We start from the raw sequence: 24,037 nt of genomic DNA on the forward strand, positions 1-24,037 counted from the left end.
CTTCTGTGCCACTATTTCAATCTATTATCAGAGGGAATTCACAGGGTCCCAAGTGGTCCCGTCCATTTGTCACTCTGATCTCTTATTTTGACGTCCCGAAGAGGCCCAGTGAAGCTTTTACATCAGTTAAAAAATAGAGATAAGCTCAGCCTGTCAAAACATTAGCAGAGGGCATCCGTCCAGCAGCAGCTGAGGGTCTCCTCTTTTAAAGGAGTAACTGTGTGGGTTTCCTTCTTTTTTTTCTTCCTTTCCTGCCAGTGACACTGAGGCATGCGCCGCCTCTTATCTCAGGAATGATGCTGACACACTCGTTGAATGTCCCGCAGCCCTGAAAAAGTCTCCTGCGTGTTCAGATACCTCCCCCCTCCCCCGGCATTGTCTGTCTGCCTGCGAGATCCTCTTTTAAATCAAAATAGACACTTGCTGCCGGAACACAATGGGCCGCATTGTTTCTCCGTGAAAGGGGGAGCATGCGCTCCGCTAATGCCGCTGCTCGCGGCCGACCAACCCTCCGAGACAACTTGTACATTCAGCCTTTTGATTGAGGAGCACGGTTATGCATGGGTGACTTCCTCCAAGGTGCCTGGAGGTTGTGGGAAAGGGCCAGTGAGTAAGTGTGGCCTCAGCGTGGGGGCCTGCTTTCCGACAATCCTTGAATAGAACTTTGCAGACTTTTGGAGATACGTGCGTCCAGCGGAGGTGAACGAGGCCAACAGTAATTTGCTGTGCAGAGGGGAGGGAGAGTCGATCAAACTATCAAAAAAAAAACTACACAAACAAGACAAAACGCCTCAAGGAAAGCACTTCCTGTGACGGAAAGAGACGTGGCAATTTCTTCAAGCTGTAAAAAAAAAAGAAATAAAAGAAATAAAAGAAATAATAAATAAATATTTCCATCCATCCATCCATCCATTTTCAAAACCAGGGTCAGGGTTATGGGGTCTGCTGGAGCCTCTTCCAGCTGTCATAGGGCGAAGGCAGGGTGACGCCCTCGGCAAGTCACCAGTTCATTGCAGGGCTACTAAATAAATCTTTAAATATTAATCAAATATTAATCAAATTTTAAAAACATGACACATTTTTCTTTTATTAATTATTTTTATAATTATTTCCCTCACAAAATATAAGAGAATAGCAATAAAAATCAATGTCGCTGCTCCAACATAGTCTAAAAAGTCTAAAAAAAGCTAGCTGACAGACACATTCTGTTTGCTTTAATCCCGATTCAACATCAAAACCACTGCAAAGCGTCATCATAAACACCCACGGTGCCGTCCAACAGCTGCAGGGAGACTTCACACACATTCGGCCCCGCCACGGCAGAGACAGCGGGCTGATCTGAGGTCGGCGGCACCTGGCTGGATCTGACAGGCGTCGGGCTTGGACGCAGACGACTCTTTCCGCTAAAGTACGATTAGCGCGGCGCCTGTGCAGAGGGAGGCCTGCCAGGGCGACGGGTCAGCGGCCTTCTAAAGTGGGAGATTTATACCAGGGCGTGAGCGCAGGGACGAGCACCTGCCATCCATCTAGTCGACGACTGACAGAGCACGAGGCCTGAGCTGACACGCTGCCTGTCTGAGGCTACTGTGCCCTCATGTTATGTCATGTCTGTGTCTTCATGCGGGGAAAAACCCCAGAGTGCATTCAAGGAATTCCTGCATGCAGCATAAATAAAACATCTGAGAACAAGAAGCTTCTTGCTGTTTTATTCGATATTCAGGGATACACCTTTGACCCGATTCTAACCTGATCTCCCGTATCAAAGTCATGCTGTACATCATGCGGGTCCCTGCCTAACCTGAAACTCTCCCGTGAGAAATCAAGACAAAAAAAAAAAAGCTCATAAGCAGCACTAATTCCGCAGTTTCCCACGGATACTACCGGCTAAATGAGGCTGATGCTCTCTGAAGGCCTCGTCGGCGGCATCGCATCCCCAGCACTCCCGTGCAGTCATGAACAATACCCCTCGCTCCAAATGGGACGAGGACTTTCATTTCTAGTAGCGCACAATTAACGTTTTTTTCTTTCTTCTCGATTTTAGAGCAAAATTTTGGTGGGAAAATATACGCCGACGGACCAAATCCCCGGGAGCTCCTGACTGTAGAACAAGGCTCCTGCTAATCCATTTAATATGAGAGGATCAGCCCGGTTGGACCCACCACAAGGGATAAACTGCTGCTCTTGTTCTCCGTGCGACTGGAGATCGGCCAAGCCTGGTGCCAGGAGTTAATCCCAGCCACAGAAAAGAGCAGATTCCCCTCAGATGACCAGGTCGCACGGTCTGGGAAGAAGGTGAGTGTGTCTGTGTGTTTGTGTGTGTGTGTGTGTGTGTCTCTCTCTCTCTCTTTGGGACTATGCGATGAGTACAGGCAGGATCATCTGACAGGTGGCGCGTTCGATACACACCATGTGGGATCTCCTCCTGCCCGGCCCTGATCGTGTTTATCCGCTGATAATGAGCTCCTCCTGTCGTCGTTTCAACGCCCGCTTTTTGGTTTTAATATCACTTAGCGGATGACGAGAAGGCTGATGAGATATCACACACTAGTGCGCCGCCGACTCACACATCTGCTCCGGATTGCGTATGCGTCATGATAAAGGGATAATTCAGGCCTTATTAACCCAGCTCATCACTGTGTCTTTTGACACGTTTAACTTTTGCTTATGTGGATGAAAAATTGCGATATTTTCAGAAAATTGTGACATTTTTGGATCCACGTAACCATCCTGGAGTTTCACAGGATATAAATCCAACCAGTTGCTGATTAAGTAAAAGCCTATGGTGGCCAGACGACACTTAACATGTTGTAAACTATAGAGTCTATAGCAGGGATCACCAACACAGTGCCTGCAGGCACCAGGTAGCCCCCAAGGACCACAAGAGCAGCCCGCAGGCCTGTTCAAAAAATAGCCCGACTCATTGAGCTGCATCTAAAATTCAATTTTATCCAACCTTGTTCGGTCAATGTTGATAATTATTGAGAACTCGTTAACATGATCAGACTCTTGACATAGATCGGTATCATTATTAATAATATATAACTGAGGAAATGTGTTATTTCAGGAGAGTGTAGCAAACTGGTTGCCCTTCACACGACTCAGTGCCCATGAAGTAGCTTTCTGAGTTTAAAAAGGTCGGTGACTCCTGGGCTATAGAATCTTCCAAACACTTGTAACAAGCATACAAATTTTTTTAATTTGGAGGTGAACTATCCCTTCAGTGTAAGACATCTTGATCAATGTCAGGGGCATTGTCCTGGCTAATTAGCCACCGCTTGTTGCTTCTCAATGGTCTCAAGTAACTACCAGGTTATTTAACACCTCTGCAGTCACATCTGCTTTTCATTGTCATGGGCCTTTATATTTGTCTGCACACACACACACACACACACACACACACACACACACACACACACACACACACACACACACACACACACACACACACATTGTTGTCGTTTATGGACCCCTCTGCCTAACCCTCACCCGTCCCTGTGGAGTCCACCCTTGGTAAACAGAAAGCCACAGCCGAACTTTGCCACCCCGCATTGCAAAAACACCAAGTTTAAGAATCCACATGAGTCACAGACAAAACAATAATAAATACAAAGTTGAAATTCTCCCGGAGTGTGAAATTGAAAGGGGTGGTGGGGCAGTAATTAACCTCTCTGCTCTGGGAATGATGAATCGCGCTGCTTGCTAATGGACTGCTAATGGGCTGCGGGGGCCAAACATTATAATCCTAAATAGATACAGATGGGGGTGTTTTGCTGGGGATGACTGAGTGCCTCGGATTTCTGGGTCCATCTGTCATTGTTCTCCCCGCCGTCGGGGAAGATCAGAGGGAAATATTGTGTCAGAGCTCAGAGGGCAAAAAGCATCGCAGGAATATTCCAGGATTTTCCTGTTTGGCGTCAACACCGGCGGCTGCACACAGGACGGAGATGAACAGTCTGAAGGAGGACAACCTAATTCAGCCCCTGCAAAGTCTGATCAATCTTCATTATTTCCCTTCTTTCCACGTCATCATCTGGATAGCTTTGCTCTTTAGCCAGTAGAATTCCCAGGATGGGACTTCCTGCAGGCCGCTGAGACTCGGCGAACTGGGAGTCAAAATTCGAGCCCCTTGATCTCGGGCAACCACAACAACGGCGCCGGCGAGCTGCACCCCATCCCACATTTTTCAAACACACACACACACACACACACAGACACAGTGTGCATCCTCCGCTGCAGGAGGCTCTCCCAGTGAAAACAAGAGACATGGGAAAGAAAAAGGGACGATGGGCGTCGGTGTCCTCGCTGTCAAACAACCGCCTTCACCGATATCTGAATCAAAAACACAGGCTGGCTAAATATTTAACTACAGTGCGGTGGGCGGGCGGGACCTGGAGCGTTTTGTCTTGATGAAAACGACCAAATGTTTCTTCAAATGTTTTTTCTTTCAGCGTCTGTGTTTACGCTGAAAGAAAAAAGATTTGGGCAACGAGGCCCCGGACACAATCTCAGGCTGCAAGACACTTTAGATGACGCAGTAATACAACACGGTACAGTAGGAATGCAAACAGCCTAGCAAGTATGTGCTGTAGTCGCTGTTTATCACTTGTGATCCCACAGTGTGACCCTACAGTGTGGTTGGAGTGGCTGCAATTTTGCCAAACTAAGTCACAGCTCAGGGCCGTTGTTCTGCTACCGGACCTGAAAAGATGGAGAGCAAAGGTCTATGGGCACACACGTGTGGAAAACTGATGGTAACTGTAGTTCCTGCAGGGCTCTGCTCTGATTTACACATGTAAAAGGAAAACAAAAACAAGTAAAAATCTGTTGCCTAGAAAACCAAAATGTAACAGTCCCAAAATGTACAAAAATAATTGAAACAGAAGTGAAAAAAAAGGGGGCATCCGGATTTGAACCGGAGACCTCTTGATCTGCAGTCAAATGCTCTACCACTGAGCTATACCCCCTCATACATGTCAGAAATATGACATACACATGTCAGAAAAATAATTGAAAACCTGGAAAACAAAAACAAGTAAAACTCTGTTGCCTAGAAAATCCAAAATGAGTTTATCGAGAGGCCTTTTTTGTAGTGTAGCAGTCCCAAAATGTACAAAATAATGAAAACAGAAGTGAAAAAAAAACTTGTGAAAAGGGGGCATCCGGATTTGAACCGGAGACCTCTTGATCTGCAGTCAAATGCTCTACCACTGAGCTATACCCCCTGCTGTACTGCTGCTCCTCTCTGGGCCTCCTGATCCCACATGTCAGCCAGACAACCGTTTCCCAGGTGAAGTGATAAGGGAGGTAAAAAAAAAAAAAAACAGAGTGTTAATCCTGCTTCTCACATTTATTTTAACACTATCAGCACACGTCACGTCACATGAGCCCATTTATCAGAGCGTGTGTGTCGCTGCTAAGTGTGCGGGGGCAGATCTACTTGTGGGGAGAGTGGCGAAAAAAAAGAAATTACACAACGCGTGGAACACCCACACACAACAGTCAGCGTTTTTGTTTCTTTTCTTTTGTTTTGTTTTTTTGCTCTCCGCCCGGCTCTGTCCTCTGCCGCTGTCCCGTGAGAGCTGCGTCGAGGCCGCTCTGTCATTTTCACAAGTATCAGCTCCCACGGGCCCGGCCTATTCTCCCAGCGTAACACACACACAAACACAACAGATCCTATCTCCACACCACCTCGCAGTGACCCACAACACCCAGTTCCCAACAACAGGGTGACAGTGGTTCTTGTCCTCCTCCTCCACTCATTCCTGACCCAAACATCAAAAACACAGAGAAGAAGAGTGGGCGAGAGTTCCTCCCTGCTTTAATGACTGGATGTTCCGCAACACAAAGAGCGAGCGCTGGGAAGCATTAGGCCGACAGAGTGGAAGTAGGACAGGGGAGGCGGGTGTGTGTGTCTGTGTATGTGGGTGGTGTGTGTGTGTGTGTGTGTGTGTGGGGGGGGGGGGGGGGGGGGGGTCTGGTCGTCCGGCAAGTCCAGACTGTTATGCAAATTTCTAGTGGCCCATCAAAGTGATGACAAGAGTGCAGGGGAAGTGCATCGAAATGTAGGACACAGAACAATCACCAGCCGTGAGCTTCCTGTTTTGGGTGGAGCTTCTTCTCCTTCTTCTTCTTCTTCTTCTTCTTCTTCTTCTTCTTCTTCTTCTTCTTCTTGTGCTTCTTCATCTCTTCAGCCAAGATCGTCCCCTCGAACTCATAAAACAGAAACAAAGTGTCTGTTTGTTTGGCTTAGGCGTTTTCAGTTGTCCTGTGACATCCGCCCACAAATGAAAAGTCAACTAACTCGACCACGGTGGATTTGTCTGTGACACACACAACACGCAAAGAAACATCATGAAAATGCGAGATTGTGAAAATGAAAAGGAGGCGGAGGAGTCGTGAGCTCACATTGCCAAGTGGCGAAATGAAACGATGACAGGTCACAACAAACCACTAACAGTGCTGAAGTAATTCCAGTGTCCTTTCTTTTCTTTTCTTCTTTTTTTTTTTGCTCTGCTTGTCTTGAAGCCCTGGCGTGGTAACAGCGGGACACAAAGACACTTTGTGGAGACCATTTAATCCAGAGCATGAGACCTTTTTCACAGGCCTCTTTTAATTCAGACCAGTGAATAACTTTTTCAGCGGCCCCACAAGTTTATTATGGCCTTGGTGTAAACGTAAACCCGATGGGTCTCCTGTGAGTATTGTGTTTCCTGCATACAGCAAAAGCTGGGCGAGCTAACAAATGTGAATGAAAGACAACTTTATGTGATGGAACAGACTGGAACAAAGGCCTGTAGTTTTTAGCAGAGATAATAAAAAAATAAAAAAATAATTTTCCCTTTGTCGTGGTTGTGTTTTTAGATTGAACATGTCCAGGCATGCCAGCAGCCATCTGGACGCCTTTGGAACTGCACTTTCAAGAGCGATTTTTATCAAAAAGCAAGAGCATTATATTCAAAGAACATATGACCAAAAAGAAACAGTTGTATTTTTTTCACCCCAACTGTTGATTTGTTTGGCATTGTTATTGATTCCTTCATCTCATCACCAGTCGTTTGTATTTACCTGCAATTATTCCGTCGGATTAGTGGGGAACCCACATATTTATCTACGGCCGGAGCAGCCAGAGGGTCTCCCAGCCGTGCTCCTCTGAGGTCGCACCAGCAGGGAAACTGTAGCTGAGTTGTGAGGAGTTCCCCCTGGTTCTCCCCCTCCAGACGTGAGCCGTCGTCCCACCGTGTCCATCACTGGGAAAATAAACACGGATGAAGAATGTTCCCGCCACTTCGACTTCGACTCCTTTATTAAAGGCTGTTCACACCAAGAGGCCTTTAATATCGGCTTCATAGTATCTTAGTGCAGCAAGTCAAAGGTGCTAGTTTGTTGAGGTTTTTGGCAAGAAAGACCTTGACTTTGTTTTTTTCCTCAGATCAAAATTTGATTATGTGGAGTGGGATTATGGTGCAAAATACACTTTGTCAGTTTTGTTTTGTTTTTAATGATAATAAGTTGCACCATCCTGTCAGTGACCCCTCCCCCAGCCCCACCGGCGTGAGAAAAGTCCATCCCTCACTTCTTCTTCCTTCTCCACCCTTAAGGAAACAGACATTACTGGAAACAAAGCCCCTGTGATGTCATAAAGGGCACTGAAACCTCACTGACACCTGTCCTGGACCAGTGGCAACACACCTCAACCAGGTGTTGACTCCGCCCTCTCTGCTCTCGTTTTTGTCACCCTACCAAACATGTGGAAGGTCCAGCAAAGCGTTGTTTTTTCGCGGGAGACTGCAAACAGAGGGCTAAAAGCCTGCTCCCTTAGTTCTACAAGGTCTTACAAATCTGGAGATTCTGTGTATACGGAACCTTTAACTTATCAAAGGCCTACTTTTAATGCTTAGAAATACAAAAACTCATAAATTCCTCTTGCATTTAGGGCGGCAACGTCTTGTTTTCTTCCTTGTCTGATCTGGAAGCACAATCCTACGCTCCAGATCCTCAGGATTTGATCCCTTCATGGCAACATCTTTGATCAGTGATCTGTCGCTAATAAACAAAAAACTTCAAGAAGCCCAAACATTCAGGAAACCATTCTCAGGGAAACAGACCCAGATTATAACATTTAAAATGATGGATGTGGCTGCGAGCTAATGCCTTCCACATTGTGTTTGATATGTATACTGCAGAGTGTTCAGTTGCAGCTGACGTCTAGCAGAGTTCGCACAGAGACGTCTGCGGGATGTTGTGTCACTCTGAACTCAAACAGCATGTCGGGATTCTTGGCCTCCCCTCCATCGTGTTTAATTAACCTTTCAAAAGCAGGAATTGCAAACAGCAGCCGTAAGCAGGATCCCACCCCCCCCATGTCCACACGTCGATGCCATCGCTGCAGAAATTCAAGCGCATAGCGATGTTTATTTGCGGGATTGCGGGCACTTTTGGGAGGAAGTGGGCTCATCTGGAGCAACTGGATTTCATCGCTGGTGTTTTGCCGTGAAAAAGTTCAGGCTAAGCAAACTGTGAACTCTGGTCGCAGGTCGCAGCCAGCGCGACTGGACAACTCCTCTGCTGCACTCTCAGGCTTTGGCGCTTTAACAAGTGACATTGTTTCCACCAGCTCTTCTGAAAAAGAGCTGAGGCAGTTTCCGCGGTGGGACGGACGGAGAGCAGGGGGCCAGAACGAATGAGGGCCGCAAGGACCGCCCCCTTCTGCCTGGTTTCTGACGCGCTCTGCTTGGACGCGTTTTTTCAGCGCGGCGGGACAATGGAAGTTGTCACGAGGCGACAAAGCGGCAATCTAACTCATGTCCTGTGTGTCGAAAAGAACGAAACACCTGCAGCTGAGCAAAACAAAAAGGGCTTTTGTCCGGCAGACTCCAGTCTGTCCCTAAAAAACTTAAAGGTCCCCCGCCAGACTTTTTTTTTTTCCCCCAGATCTTTGTTTTTAATTCAAAACTACAAAAGAAAATGCTAAAATTGAGCTAGCACGTGTTTGGAGGGGGATTAGGTTCTTATCTGCAAGGTATAAATGCTCTTTTTGAAATCACAAAGGCCTGGTATCGAAAACTGCATGTTATGTTGAAAAGTGAAGCCATCGAAAGAATTAAAAGATGGACTTTTCTCATTTTTGTGAGAGTTCACTGACAGGACAGAGCCGCAGATTGTTCTGAGAAAACATTGGCAACGTCCATTTGACATGATATGTATATTTACCAGATGAGGAACTCGTTTATCCCTGTTCGATGCCTTTAACACAAGGCCGTTTGTCTCAGAGTCAATCTGGCCATCGTCAGCAACTGTTTGATACCAAACAGCGACAGATCTGGTGAAGTGCCCAGACTTGTGGCGAGGGGGCGAAGCGAGGGCCTCCGACAGCTGCACGTCGCTCTGCAAAGAGAAGCTCATGCCTCCCCGGGTCCTCGTGCCAAGCGCCAGACGGCACTCAGTGTAGAGAGCCAGAATTTGAATAACAAGTGTTCGGGGTGGAAGTGGCCAACTGTTTGTGAGACAAGGTCAGGGTGCAGGGCAAACAATGGGAGGCTGTTTGGGGGAGTGCTGAGCTGCTTGTTGTGCTCAGAGGGTTTTGCTGCTCTGAAGGCGCAGGTGAGTTCTGGAAACACGCCTTCCCTCTAATTATCACCACCTGCTGCAGCAGCGCTGGGGGTTTTTCCACCTTCTCTGAGTCAATCTTTCACTCAGCTTATCTGAGCGGTCCCTCTCTCTCGTTCTCTCTCTCTCTCTCTCTCTCTCTCTCTCTCTCGCTCTGGTGCGAGAGCAGAGGTGGGCAAACTTTTTGACTGGTGGGCCACAATGGGTTCTAAAATTTAACAGAGGGGGCCGGAGCAGCCGCAGATGGATGGAGTGTTTTGGGGAGCCATCTCAAAGGAGAAAAAAATATGTAATGGGGCATGTAGAAAACACGTGTTTCAATGTCAATTGAAAATTAACCAAAGCAAAGTTACAACAAATTATGTCTATGAAGCCCCATGGTGTGTAGGTCTTTATTGAAATGACTCTTAAAACACTGGGGGAATGGGCGGAATAGAGCTATTGTACGACTTGCTTACTATTAATATCATAAAAAAAAAAAACTAAACGGGCTTCATATTGCCCATGGCTGCGCTATAGCCACGCCTCCTCACCCGCCATGCTGCACCCAAGCCCCTCCCACAAGGCGTGGCCAGCGTGTGAAGTTATAAATCCCTCCCCGCTTCTCATTCATTTACATGTGTTTCAGTCAGACGCGAGGGCGGTCGTGCCGTTCCGGTTTTTTTTTTTCCTCCACTTTAATTTTTTTTCTCTCCAGAAGACCCCGCCATATGGACTTTGTGTTGGGATTGCCATTATAGATTTTCTTTTATAGCTTTTTCAGTTCGACCATGTTGAAAAACAACGGGAGGAAGGCAGCTGTGACGGCGGCCGGCGCGGCTTGCCTGTGCCTGCTGCTGCTCCTGGTCGCCGTGCAGCATCACCGGGACGCTCGGCGGGAGGATGACGGCGCCGGGGACACTCACTCTCCGCCGGCCCAGGGGGGAGAGGAGGCGCCGCAGGAGCAGCAGCAGCAGCAGCAGCAGCGGCGGGAGAAGCGCGGCTTCTCGGCCTACTTCACCAAGCTGGCCCGCGGCCGCAGGGACGCCGAGCAGCCGCCGCGCTCCACCACCGAGGAGCCGCCGCCGGCGGAGGACCTGCGGCCCGGGGACGTCTTCATCGCCGTCAAGACCACCAAGAAGTTCCACCAGTCGCGGCTCAACCTGCTGCTGGACACGTGGATCTCCAGGAACCTGCAGCAGGTAAATCCACCAGCCAACCAACCAATAGAACAAGGAAGTGAGAGGTTGTAGGCAGGCAGATGCGGAAATTCTGCTTGCAGAGAAGTTTTGTTTTGTGTCACTTTCCGCTTCTTGCTCGTGATGTCGACAGCCATCTTCTGCCTGTCTGGTGGCCGTCTGGTCCCCCTTGCTGTCTGCCAGCCAGCAGATGAGACAGTCAGAGCTCCATCTCTGAGGCTGCATCATTTTTTTTTTTTTCCCTCCTGCCACCATTCACCCCTGAGTGATGGTCCCCTGAGAACTGAGGGGAGCAGTTTCCAGGACTCCTCCTTCCCCCCCCCCCCCCCCCCCCCCCTCTCCCTACTCTCTATTATCCCCTCCTCTCTCTCTGGGTGTCCCTGTGAATGCCCCCGGTGCGATGGATGCTTCACAGCACCGGCTCCCAGCACTTGTCCCCCTTCCAGGGCCTAACAAAGCGTCTCTCTGATGGCAGGGGGGGGGGGAGAAGAAAAGCTTTTTTTTTTTACTCCCCCCTCACACCCGCCATGGGAACGTGGGAGCCGAGTCTGGGTCAGGCTCACTTGGAAGGGACAGGATGGGATGGAGGGGGGAACTTTAGGGCGAGATGCTGTTGGGCAGCAGCAGCAGCAGCAGCAGCAGCAGCAGCAGGAGGAGGAGGAGGAGGAGGAGGAGGAGGAGGAGGAGGAGGAGGAGGAGGCGGAGGCGGCACGGAGATCTCACTCCCGGAAGTAGTGTCAATCACACTTCATGAGTTTTGCCTCAGGTGCTGCTGCACAAAGAGTTTCTCCTTTTTGGAAATCCGAGGGGGCAGCATCTTCAAAGCGCCCCCCCCACACACACACACACACACACACGCACACCTAGAGTCAGGTAGGATTACCTCACGTTAGAAAAGGGCCATTGGAACATCTGCTCGTGTAGGTGATAGATAGTTAGCCGTAATCGACGCATGAGGAGGAAGATGCTGCTTAACCCGGCCGCCGCTGGGCAGCTGGTGGGCGGCTGGCGGGCGGCTGCTGGCTGCACAGACAAAACCAAAAAAAAAACAGGGGGGGGGGATACAGACTGGAGCCCACAATGCAAGAGGGAGTTCCTGGAGGAAGGGTGACAGGTGGTCAGGAGGCAGAGAACAAAGGCCGGCCTTAATGCCGGCCATATGATGCAGCGAGTTCCCACAGTGTGCATATGGTGCATCTCCAGCCGATCCCACGCTCAGCTGATCAACATCTGCGGGCTTTTTTTGCAATATTTCTGCTAAAAAAAAGAGAATATTTTGTTGTTGTTTTAATTGAGAAAAAAACCCTCTGAGCTGGTGACCTTCTGGGCGGCGAGGTGCAGATGGAGCCGCTGCCGTTTACATGAGAACAGGGAGAGAAGATTATCTCAGAGATAGAAGAAGAAGAAACAATAGCCGGGCTGGCCTCCATAATCTTTGCGCCCATTCACAGTAAATGGCTTTTTATTCTCACTAACCCACAAACCACCCACCCACCCCTCCTCCCGCCTCTGAATCCTGCCAGTTCATGTAAAAGTGTCACAATGTTACCCAACCGCTGCAACAAATATCGCTGTCTCGTTTCTTTCCGCCAATTCATCATCCACTGAGAACAGTGCTGGAAGGGACCACTGCCTTTGATGGGGTTCTCGATCAGCTGCAAACTGTTCTGAAGCTTTAAAATGCGTTAAAACGCTGGTGCACGGCGTCCTCGCGCTCTTGGCTGGCGGATTTGATCAAAAGGCCTCAGTGTGCTGCGCCGAAGCCCAACCCAAGCTGCTGCTTTGAGAATGAAACAAAAAAAAAAACGAAACAAAAGAAAAGGAAACTTTGAACGGCGTTGCAGCCACTGGCAGAGCAGTGAGTGCTGGTGAAGCCCAGCCGAGCTGCTCTGGGCCTCCCTGCACTGCGAGCTCGGTGGTGCCCTTCCTTCCTGCAGCGCTGGAGACAGCCAGCCAGGCACCACGCCGGCCTCAGACAGGGCTGAGTCCCTTCCTGGGGTCAGCAGGAGCGCCGTCACCCAGAGGCCGCCTGGCCTCTTATCTCTTCCTACACACACACACATGCGCACGCACACACACACACACACACACACACACCTTCATGGAATGATTTATGAATTAGTATTTCTTGGAAAAAAAAGTGACTGGTCGCTTAAAGTTCCAGTTAAAGAGACAAACAAAGACCAGTGGAGGTGTGTGGGTGTGTTTGTGTGTGTATTATGTGTGTTGGCAGGGGGTGGTGGTGGGGAGGGGGGGGGGTGAATGGAACTTTGCTAGGGGGGCTTTTCTTTGGTTAACTCCTGCAGCTGTATGCAAATGCAGGCAAACATATTTAAAATTTACCCAGTGGAGACTTTACCCAGCATGGAAAGCTCTCCGCATTGTTCCATTCAAGAGGCCGTGCACGCAGCCCCTGAGTGTAGCGGGGGAGGGGGGGTGTAGGGAGGTGGGGAGGGGTTGAAGGGCCACACACGGTTTTGGATTTACTAATCAGGGGTGAGATTCCTCCCTCCCTCCCTCCCCTCTCGGTTCTGTCAGTGGCTCTGGCAGCTGCGGCGGCGCTGATTAGGGCGTCTATTCAGCGCCGGCCTTGCACCCCCCTCCCCCTCCTCCACCATCACCCCTGCCCCCACCTCACCCTGGCAGGCTGAGAGAAAAAAAAATCCTCCCTCCCTCCTTTCTTTTAAGCAAACACATGTCCACGCCGCCGACGTTTGCTCGTCAAACACCGGGGAGAATGGATGGGGTGTGTGTGTGTGTGTGTGTGTGTGTGTGTGTGTGTGTGTGTGGTGGGGGGGGTGTCAGTCAGCTGCCAGGGCGAGGCGGCGGCCGGCGGCACGCTAGCGTGTGGAGACACGTGGCGGCGATGAAAGGGCGCATGGCGTGCTGCAGGTGCAGCCTTCACCTGAGGGGCCGACAGACAGTTTCCATCGCACCTGCTCAGTGTGAGCCGCCCTGAAAGGACGGAGGGGGGGTGGAGGGGTGTGTGTAATCTCTCATCTAATCTCACCACTATTTGAAGGCCCGGTTCTTTTATGAGCAACTGTTGCACTGTTTAACACACGCAACAAACACCAGCTGCCTGTCCCTCACCTGTGGTGATGGTGGGCGGAGCCTAGTGGCGGTGGGTGGAGCCTTTGCTGGCGGTGGGCGAAAAGTCTCAGACTCCTTGCCCGCTTTGTTCCCTGTCTGGGATGCTGATGGGGTGGGGGTGGGTGGAGGGTGGAGGGGTGAGAAGGCGTTGCCATGGCGAGGCTCAAACACCAGGGGGACAAAAGGCCTTTATTAGTCGGCCGCGGTTGTTTAACTCGCTGTGTTTTCCGCCCCATAAAAGACGCTGCGATGGCTGCTAATCACGGCAGGCTGGGCGCCGCGGCAGGGCCAGGGACCGTGAACCATGTGACCACCGGACACATGACTGCTTTTATGGCGGACTGTCTGTAACATCCCGCTTGCTCTCTGTTTCCGCAGACTTTCATCTTCACCGACGGCGAGGACGAAGAGCTGAGGAGGAAAATCGGTGAGTCGGGCGCAAAGAGCCGCATCCTTCCGAGAATTTTCCTCATATTATCCGTCGATGGAAAAATAAAGACGCTTCTGTTTGCCACCACAGGGAGTCACGCGGTCAACACCAACTGCTCGGCCGCCCACAGCCGCCAGGCTCTGTCCTGCAAGATGGCCGTGGAGTACGACAAGTTCATCGAGTCGGGGAAAAAGTGCGAACTGTCCCTTCTCCCACTTCCTGGTTCTGTCTCTTCTATCCGGATCTGTCTGACCCGTCCTCTCCTCCTCCTCCTCCTCCTCCTCAGGTGGTTCTGCCACGTGGACGACGACAACTACGTCAACATGGGCGCCTTGCTCAAGTTCCTGGCCCGCTACCCCCACACCCAGGACATGTACGTGGGGAAGCCCAGCCTGGACCGGCCCATCGAGGCCACCGAGCGGCTGGGCGACAACAAGATGAAGCCCGTCAACTTCTGGTTCGCCACCGGCGGGGCCGGGTTCTGCGTGAGCCGCGGCCTGGCGCTCAAGATGAGCCCGTGGGCCAGGTGGGTGCCTTTCAAAATGAAAGCCTTTTCAAAATAAGACCTAAACTTAAGTGAATGAATGAATGCTTCTTTTATGTTGACCAAAAAAAAAAAGTGGGAAATAAGTTTTATATTTTAGATGATCTACAATAGCCACCCTTCATATAAAATATATATAACAGAACATATTTAGGTATTTAACATTTTTTTCTTTTGCCACATTAATCCACATATCTTGGACATATATTTGATGCCTTCAGTGTGTATCTACAGTGTAGAAAGTAGTAAAGATAACGAAGAAACAGGTGTGTCCAAACCTTTGACTGGTAGTGTGTATATGAACCCAACATGTCTGAAAAGAAGAAGGATGAAGCAGAAGCTAATTTAGACCTACAGCTTCTCCTCCACCCAATTTTACATAATGCGTATTTGCAATGAATAGAAAATAAAGAGAAAACATTTAAAGTGCAAGATTCCAGCAGGTCTTCTCCTCTAACCAGATGTTTACCTTTTTTTTTGTCTTTCCAGCGGTGGCCACTTCATGAACACGGCCGAGAAGATCCGCCTGCCCGACGACTGCACCATCGGCTACATCATCGAGTCGGTTCTGGGGGTCCCTCTGACCCGCAGCAGCTTGTTCCACTCGCACCTGGAGAACCTGCAGCTGCTGTCCAGGTCTGAGGTTCACAAGCAGGTGAGAAAACTCAGCCACTGGATTTGATTTTTATGGGATCAGTTTGACGTCACGGAGCAGAAAAAATAATCCTGTCTTTTTTTCCTTTGGTTCCTGTTCCTGCAGATCACCCTCAGCTATGGAATGTTTGAGAACAAGAGCAACATCATCAATCTGAAAGGGGCTTTTTCTGTGGAGGAGGACCCATCCAGGTGAGCGCTCAGCCTAACATTTAGAACCCAGCTAGTTTCTTAAATCCTTTTTCCAATCTGAGTCCAATCTCCCTCCTCTTTTGTCTGGCAGGTTCAAGTCAGTGCACTGTCTCCTGTACCCGGACACCCCCTGGTGCCCCCCTCAGGTTGCCTTCTGAGGCGACCGCTCCTTTCTCATCCTCGTCCCCGTCCAGCCTCGGTATCTGAAAGGCTCGTGGGGACCAGTGTTTTATTTGGTATTCGACTGCACGGCTGCCGTGTTCTTGCTGCAGCTACCGTGCAGTCTGGTTGTAATTTTACTGGGCTGCTGTGCGGCCCGATTTTTCGGGACTGTTTTCCTTCCTGTCCGCGGCCGGGAGCCTGGTCCCGTCGGAGGGCTCGGCTTCCCGGCCAGGAAGTTGCTTTCAGCGTGAAGCTTTGCAGGCAATCATTTGTGCTACGTGATGTTTGTGTGTGCTTGTGTGTGTGTGTGTGTGTGTGTGTGTGTGTGTGTGTGTGTGTGTGTGTGTGTGTGTGTGTGCATATATATTGCTTGTAAATGCATCAGCAATTCTCATAGAATGTATTTGTCACAGCCTTCTTGCCAGCTTTAAAATGAGGCGTCTTAATTTGCTTTCCGCTTTTTAAAATTCATTTTGTGGCTTCGTCAAATTGGCTTTTTCAGGCTTTTTTTTTTATTATTGTTATTATTTTTCTTTTTCTTTTTTGCTGAAACCTTTTCCCACACACATGACTCCGGACAAAACACCCAAATATGAAGATATTGTTGTGCTTTCCAAGTGAACAGTGTTATTTCTCCCACAAGACGAGCTGGCAGCAGGCTGATTTTAAACTCCGCCCTCAGACGGGACTCAGTGTGAAGCGCGTCGGAACAAAAAGCACTTTGTGACGTTTCTTTGCCGAACAGGCCTCATTCATGTTCTCCAATGACGCGCTTCATATTTGAGTCCAGGCTGATTTTTTTCTTTTAAATTATAACGATAATAACTTGTTCAAAATCTCTTGATATAAATATTCCATTTTATGTATTTAACATTCCTTGCATTTGTAACAATCAGGGAAAAACAAAATGAATGAGTCCAAGAGATTTTGATTCAGGGTAACAATCAGCTTCTTGTAGTTGCTTTGAAAAGTCTTCTTTTTTTTCTTTTCTTTTTGTTCCTTTCGGTTGGAAAGAAAAAGGAGAAATTGCACAGCTGAGCTTCAAATGAGCTGGTGTTTGCTCCTGCCGAGACGCTCGCCTCTGGGGCGATCAGTCGCCGAGCCGCTCCACTTTTACTCACTTCCTGATTTACAGGAAGCGGCGAGCGGCCGCAGCCGGCTGCCTGTGAGGTGGCAGCTCGGCAGGAGCAACGTTGGCGTTCTTCTTCACGCGGAGGCCCTCCGTGTCGTCTCTCACCCATATTGGGTTTCGCTGTACATCGTGATGACAGTATCGTGTACTGTGCGCTTTGCTTAAAGTAGCTGTGATTGTATAATGTTTAGAATGCTGTTTCCTTCCTCTGCGGTTTAAAATGCGCCTTTTTAATGACCCAGACATGTTTTGTTTTGTTTTTGTTTTTTTTAATGTTTATACTGCTTTGGACTGGGCTAAATGATGAACATGGTGTTTTATTCTCCAGTATCTGGAGGGCTCCTGAACAGTTCATTCCCAATACTGGCTTCTCAGGGATTATGAGCTAATCCTGGCGTTGAATTAGCCTGGGACCCACAGTGGGACCCGTAACTCTGAATAAAAGTGCATAACCACTGAGAAACTTCACCACCTTTGTCCTGTGTTTTTGTGCGCGCCTTCTGTTGTGACTTTATACCACTATTGTACTAAATTCTGTAGTTAACAATTATTTTTCTGGGATAATTAGAATGTTTTGATTAGTAGATAAGTCTATGACTATGCATAATATAGTGCACAGGAAATTATCAGTGTAAAACGGGGAGATAACAGTACAGTTACAGTACAAATAGTTAAATTGGTATAAAGTTGTTTTTTTTTATTGAATTGCTATTGAATTTGGCGTGCATGCTCGCTGCTACCTCTGACAAAAGTACTTGGAAAAAAAAAAATAATTCCTCGGGGACAAATTGCTCACAGCTAACATCCTCACCGCAAAACCATAATTACAGCTTTGACCTTCCAGAAGTCTGAAGTCTTTCATGTGACTTAATCACATGTTCAAACGGATGTACTGTCATTGAAACGTCTTCCTCTTTTTTCCCCCCCCGAACGATCCCAAACCGTATGACTCGTCTACAAACCAGACAGAGCGGCCGTGACGCTTAAATAACTCTTAAATGATTTAAATCTCTTTTTTTCAGCCATTTAACCGTTGGGAACAGGAAGTGGGGGATCCCTCTTCTGCCGCTGTACCCATGGGAAAACAGGGCAGCAGACTTAAACGTAACACCAATGTATCAGCAGATCCGCAGCGGTTTGATCCCGGCTCTCAAAAGGCCGAGGTTTTCACACAAACAAATCGTTAGCCCGCCGCTCTAATCCGTCTCATTTTCGGCTCAGACTTGTAAACGTTTCTCTTGCTGAACATATCTTTAGTTAACAGACACACACACTCGCACAAAAAAAAAGTCAAGAAAGGGGAAGTGAGACTTGGCCCTGTGAGATTTACACTTGTGTACTCCCACGTACAAAGGTTTTGCCTCTGTTAGCATGCCGGGATTGAAACGGCGCTGGCTATGTGAGATTAGCGTCCGCTAACTCTGGAATCTTTCTAACGCTTGTTTTTGTCGGATGTTTGCCGTCTCGGTCGGGGAGCCCTGTTCCCATGTCGGCAGCTGAGACGCCGAACTCACAGACTTTCCGGGCTCTGAAAACTAACGCCATTAGCATTTCAATTAGCGCCGGCAAGCCAAGGGCCAAGTTCTCCCGGCCTCACGCTGGCAGCCGCCGATGGAGACGTGAAAAGCGGCTTTGTGCTGAGGGAGAGGGGCTGACGACGAGTAGGGGCACTGATCTCATGGGTTTATTTAAAGGGATAGTTCAGTCAAAAATAACAAAGACTACGTGCCAGCTCGTCATTTCAGCACAAGTAACAGTTCAGGGGTTTCACAGAGAGACAGGCAGCGACCGCTGGTACTCGAGACTGGTCTTGATCTCAAGACCTCTTCCTCTGTCTCGGTTACATCTCGCACTGGGAGGCATTTTTGCTCTGTCTTGTCTCGGTCTCGCACTGGACCGACTTTGGATTTCTGATCAGAACTGACAGTCAGCCAACACTGCAATAATAACGGAAAAAAAAAAAAAAGTTTTTTTTTTATTTTATGAAGCAAAATATTATTTTTTTTAAATGGTTCAAGACAGTCGGTAAAGCAGCAAAATGTTACAGAAAATTATTAAAAGATACCTTGCTGAAAAGAGATGTTGCTGTTCAATTTAGAAGCAAACTTAAATTTAAAAAAAGGTTCTGGTCATTTTTTCTGTTTCGTTGTTATTTTTCTAAAGTCTTGCTCTTGTTTTGGCCTTGACCTCCAAATGTCTTGGTCTTGTCTCGGCCTCGATACTCTCTGGCCCTGATAATGTCTGGGTCTCGGTTGCTGCGGTCTTGACTCCAACACCAGCGACCACACACAGAAGTGCTGCTGCTTTGCATACGAGCGAGGCGAGGCGAGGCGAGGCGAGGCGAGGCGGCAGGTGAGCGACTGTAACGACACGAGCGGCCAACTGCAGGTCGTCGGCTGCCTGCTGGCCAAACAGCCGGTGCAACACAGCCTGCGGCTCCCGCTCGCTGATTATCCGACAGCGATCTACAGATGGGGAAGCAAAGATGCTCGACGTGACGTGTGTTTACAAAACAGGAAACTGCTGCGCGGCTGGCGCCTGTCTCACTCTGACACAGGTTTCGCTTCAGGGAAACGCCAACATTTATCAGAAGAAGAAGAAGAAGAAAAAAAAAAAGCCTCACATCTTGGCCTGTCAGTCACCCGTGTTATGATGTGAGATAATGATCTGGAAGCTCTTCACTGTTGTTTTGAATACAAATTGGTGTTTTAAACTGATGTTGGAAACTGATCTGAATCTAAATCTCTGAGCCAATAGGGTGACAATTCATGCCTAAAGTCGAAGCCCCATTGTCTTCTGAACTGTTTCAGAGAAAGGGGAACAAAACAAACGCAGAAAAAAAAACCCAAAAGTGACGTCAACGGCGGCGAGGACACGCGAAACGGACGACAAGACGTAAAATAAATGCAGAGGTGCCAAAGACAGAGATGCAGAGAGAAAGCAAAGAGAGGGAGCCTGCTGGCAGACTGACAGGAAACCAGTTAGCACTGCCGCCACCAACCAGGAAATCATCACCACCATCGACTTCCTGCTCGTTAGAAAGACAAAGGAGGGTGGGCAGAGGGGGGGGGGGGCGTTCCGTCTCCCACCTCCCAACACAAACTCTGTTAGGGGACACGCAAAATTTCACAGCTCGCTAAAGTTCCTCTTTTTGTTTCTGCTTCGTTTCAAAACAAACAAACAAACAAACAAACACACAAAAAAAGAAAAACCGACGGCCTCCTTCGGTGGCTGTGTTTGTTTCCATGAGAGTAAAATCGAAATTTCGAAAACTTCAAAAAAGTACAATTGCGATTTGCAGGTGTTTCCACTGAATGGTGTGAAGTGTGAATTTTTTTGCTGTGAAGAATGGTTGTTATATTTTTCTTTGATTACTTGATTACTAAAAATTCAGTCTCCAGCCTCCTCCTCCGTCCAAAAATAATGTGCCATTTTCACATGAAGTGAACTGGTCATGTGCCACATCCGCTGACTGTGAAAAAAAGTGTTTCCATGACACTTTTGCGATATACCTCGACATTGATACGTCTGAAAAACCACCTGATGAGAGCGTCAAAACCTCTCAGTCATATTTGAGAGGTTTTCAAGTACCAGTATTCCATTGTGATATTTAGGTTTAGCGCAATTCTAGGGGTAATGGAACTGCAGCTACTGTCAGCTGCAGCCCTGACCTCCAGCGTGTGAGGTCAGTCCGGGGCGGACGTTCCCCAGGACAGACAGACACATTCCTGGCGGGGCAGCAGGATTAGACAGAAGCCGAGACACCCGCACATTGTTCCCGGAGACGCGGCCTCTCGCTAAATCAGTCAGTCTCCAATTAACGAGCCGCATTGTTGTAGAAGAGGAGAGAGAGAGAGGAGGCAGCAGCTGGCAGCAGGCCCCTAATCTGCCGCTCGCCGCGCGCTCCTCCAGTCTAGTGGCCCGCCGAGTGGCTGTTGTCCGCTGTAATCCAGGTATCGCATCGCATCGCGCCGGGCAGCGGGAGGAGCCCAGACCTCGGTGACCTCCAGCCACACACTCCGGGAATCTGGAGGAGGATCAGCGGACAAAGCCGAGCACTTCGACTCCACTTTGTGCAGGGATCCGTGGCAATTTGTGGAGACGCTGGACAAAAAAAAAAAAAAAAATCCGGGATGGTTTCTTCCAAACACATCCGTCCATTTTCTACACGCGCTTCCTCCTGCACTCAGAGCCCTGGACAAGTGCAAGTTCATCGCAGGGACACATTTACCCATTCACACACCTACCTACGGACAACTTAGAGTTCCTGCTGAGCCATACATGCATGTTTTCTTTTTGTTGAGAGGATCCCAGAGAACTCAGGGACACACAGGGAGAACATGCAACCTCAGTCCCCAGGCCGGGATCGAACCCACAACCTTCTTGCTGTGAGGTGACAGTGCTAACCACTGCACCACTGTGTTGCCTTCTTCCTGACCTTTAACTGCAAACTGTGACACATTTCACCTTATTATACAGCGGGGAGGGCTTTTAAAATTTGAAGGTAGACAAAAGTTTCATTGACATCATCTTGAGTTGCTTGTCATTAACATTTCAGAGGAGTAAAGTCGGCTTTCATGGATTCAGTTGTGCAATCATTCACCAGCTATGATAAAACTGTATTGAAACCGATCAAATTTAAGTTCACTCCGTCTCCACAAAGGTTTTTTCTGTCTTTTCCATCAGCGGACCGTGTACAGCACAACTGCGAGGTCGGGATGACCTGAGGGGTTTGTGTGAGTGCGAGTGTGTGTAGTCAAAACAAACCGGAGCAGGGCAGGTGTGAGTTGGACAGCTCCATAAATCTGCTGCTGTGTACAAAGGAGGAGCTGAGGTGTGAGTAAGGTGGGCGTAGACGCCCCCAGGACGTCCCGACACAAAAGGGGGACAAAGAGGGAGACACACGGTCTCCCTCTCTCCCTCCTTCCTTCCCTCCCGACTGAGCAGGAGGACCGCGGATGATGATCCTCAGGTCCTGGAGGGCTCAGAGGGAGGAGCCAACATCTTTGTGTTACGTGTCAGTGCCCTTTGTGACATCACAACCACATTTGTGGTTTGAGACCAAGACAAGACCAAGACTTTATATATCAAAGAAAATAACACAAAACAGAAAAAAATGACCACTATCTTTTTTCACAAACTATTTTGAACCATTTTCAAAAAAACAACAACTTGGGTGTCACAAACGGCAGCATCTGGATTATTTTCTGTCATTATCGTGTCATTACAGTGCCGGCTGAGTCCTGACCGGTCCGAGACGAGAGGCCTTTAAAAGACCAATCTCGAGTACTACAACACTACAAGACGCGTATCGTCCACTGAGAAGTAGTGGAACTCACTTTACAGGGCAACCTTTGAGGATGATCAAGACAAAAAAAACAACTGCTAATAAACTGGGCATCGTCTCCAGTGGAAGAGCTTCAAGAGGACAAAAGGTCCGAGTTCCCTCTCAAAGATCTCGGCTGCAGCCCCCAATTACGTCCATTAAATCATGTTTCCCTGATAAATGGAGGTCTTGTCTGGTCCCTCCGCCGTGCAGCTGCCTGGCACCGGGGAGGAGGAGAGAGAGCCGAGGTCCGGGGGACTGGCAGGGAGCCCGGCCTCACTCAGGAAGTGTCCGGAGGAGGAGGAGGAGGGGGGGCGAGGGGGTTAGAGGGGCGGACCACTCACCCCCTTCTCACCCCAACCCCTCCCACCCACCCTCGCCATTCAGCCCGACACCTCAAAGCATTAGTGACGCATTCCTCCACTCCGGCAACAAGCGGGGTAATTCAATTTCCTCGACAGTGGGGCCGTGTGAAATTTCATTTGCATGTCCGGGCCAAAGGAGCTCCTCTCTCTCTCCCGACCCGCTCGGGCCGCCGGCCTCTACACCAGCACGCCTTGTTTACCGCCATGTTTGGCTGCGCACCCCCAAACCTACACAATAAACAGCAGGGAGTCGGCAAGATGACGCAAACTGTAAAGATTTCTGTCTCCTGTCTCGGATGAGACTTGTTGGAGCTGTTTGTCATTTTGGTTATATTTAATTGTCTAGTTTGGTTTGGGTGGATTAGTATACCTTTCGTCTGATCATAATAATTGGCATTGTTTGAGTCAATGTGAATATTTATCTTATCAATTGTTCTATTTTGAAGCTATATTATGGCCTGGGTGCAATAGGTGTTGTGGTGGTGTATGTACAGCTCTACCAGGCATAGGGGGCAGCACCGGAAGGTTTGTTCGTTTGCTTGCAACGGAGGAGTAAATCAACGAAAACTTCAATGATTGTAATTTCTAAATGATATGTCTTAGATGATTCAAAGGCGCCATGTTTTTCCGATTGTGGCCAACAACAGTTTTAGCCTTTTAGCAGGAAGCTAAAACTGAGTGTATCTTTGTTGGAAGGTTGCTTTTAACAAAAAACAAAAATAAAATATTGAAACGCAGTGACGCTTAATAGGACTCAATGAAAAAAACAAAAAACATCCTAAACGACGATTAGTGCCTTGAACGCTTCATACGTTTCTAGATGGCGAGTCCCCCCCGCCCCCACCTCTCGCTGTCTGTCTCTCCAGACTTCCTCTCGGTGAGAAGCGACAGCAGCTGGCTGGCGCTGAGCAGGAAGTTGACTGCAACCAGACTGGTGGCCCAGCGCCGACACTGACCTCTCGCCTGCTGTCGGCTCCGAGGGGTCACACACACACAAAAAGCGCCTCCTCTCTTTCTCTGCGGTTGACTCGGTCATCAGCACGCAGGCCTGGGGGGTCTGGCACGACCGACCGCCACAAAGGGAACAAACATCAACAGCAGAGTCTGCAGGAAATACCAGTGCAGGACGGCTGCGCCAAGAAGGGAGCCGATTGTCATTTGAAGATGGACAACGGTCCAGATTCGGTTTGGTGGTGGGGGGTGGGGGGTGGGGGCAGCTATGTGATTAATGGGGAATTATGAGTTCAACTGTTGAGATGCTGCTGCTGTTGTCGTTTGAGGGGTTCTGCTGCTACCTAGTGTCAGTTCTTGGTCAGGATGGAAGGAAAATGTGAAACAAAATCCACAGGAGCCAC

The 24,037-nt window shown here is 48.9% G+C and overlaps 1 protein-coding gene and 2 non-coding genes across 3 annotated transcripts; 1 reads left to right on the forward strand and 2 right to left on the reverse strand.

Annotated features, from left to right (window-relative positions):
- Positions 1–4,892: 4,892 nt before the first annotated feature.
- trnac-gca (transfer RNA cysteine (anticodon GCA)) lies at positions 4,893–4,964 on the reverse strand. Its single transcript has one exon. It is a non-coding gene; the product is annotated as a tRNA-Cys (tRNA).
- A 186-nt stretch (positions 4,965–5,150) lies between these two features.
- On the reverse strand, positions 5,151–5,222 carry trnac-gca (transfer RNA cysteine (anticodon GCA)). Its single transcript has one exon. It is a non-coding gene; the product is annotated as a tRNA-Cys (tRNA).
- Positions 5,223–10,230: 5,008 nt separating this feature from the next.
- On the forward strand, positions 10,231–17,459 carry lfng (LFNG O-fucosylpeptide 3-beta-N-acetylglucosaminyltransferase). Its single transcript, XM_076038519.1, has 7 exons — positions 10,231–10,787; positions 14,256–14,304; positions 14,398–14,500; positions 14,594–14,833; positions 15,341–15,506; positions 15,612–15,697; positions 15,789–17,459. Exons 1-7 carry the CDS (start codon positions 10,377–10,379, stop codon positions 15,853–15,855), a joined length of 1,122 nt encoding a protein of 373 aa, XP_075894634.1. The 5' UTR covers positions 10,231–10,376; the 3' UTR covers positions 15,856–17,459.
- Positions 17,460–24,037: the final 6,578 nt, after the last annotated feature.

Source organism: Nelusetta ayraudi, unplaced genomic scaffold (assembly GCF_046127955.1).
Source record: "Nelusetta ayraudi isolate G7.1 ecotype Tasmania unplaced genomic scaffold, CSIRO-AGI_Nayr_v1 ptg000057l, whole genome shotgun sequence".
Lineage (NCBI taxonomy): Eukaryota > Metazoa > Chordata > Actinopteri > Tetraodontiformes > Monacanthidae > Nelusetta > Nelusetta ayraudi.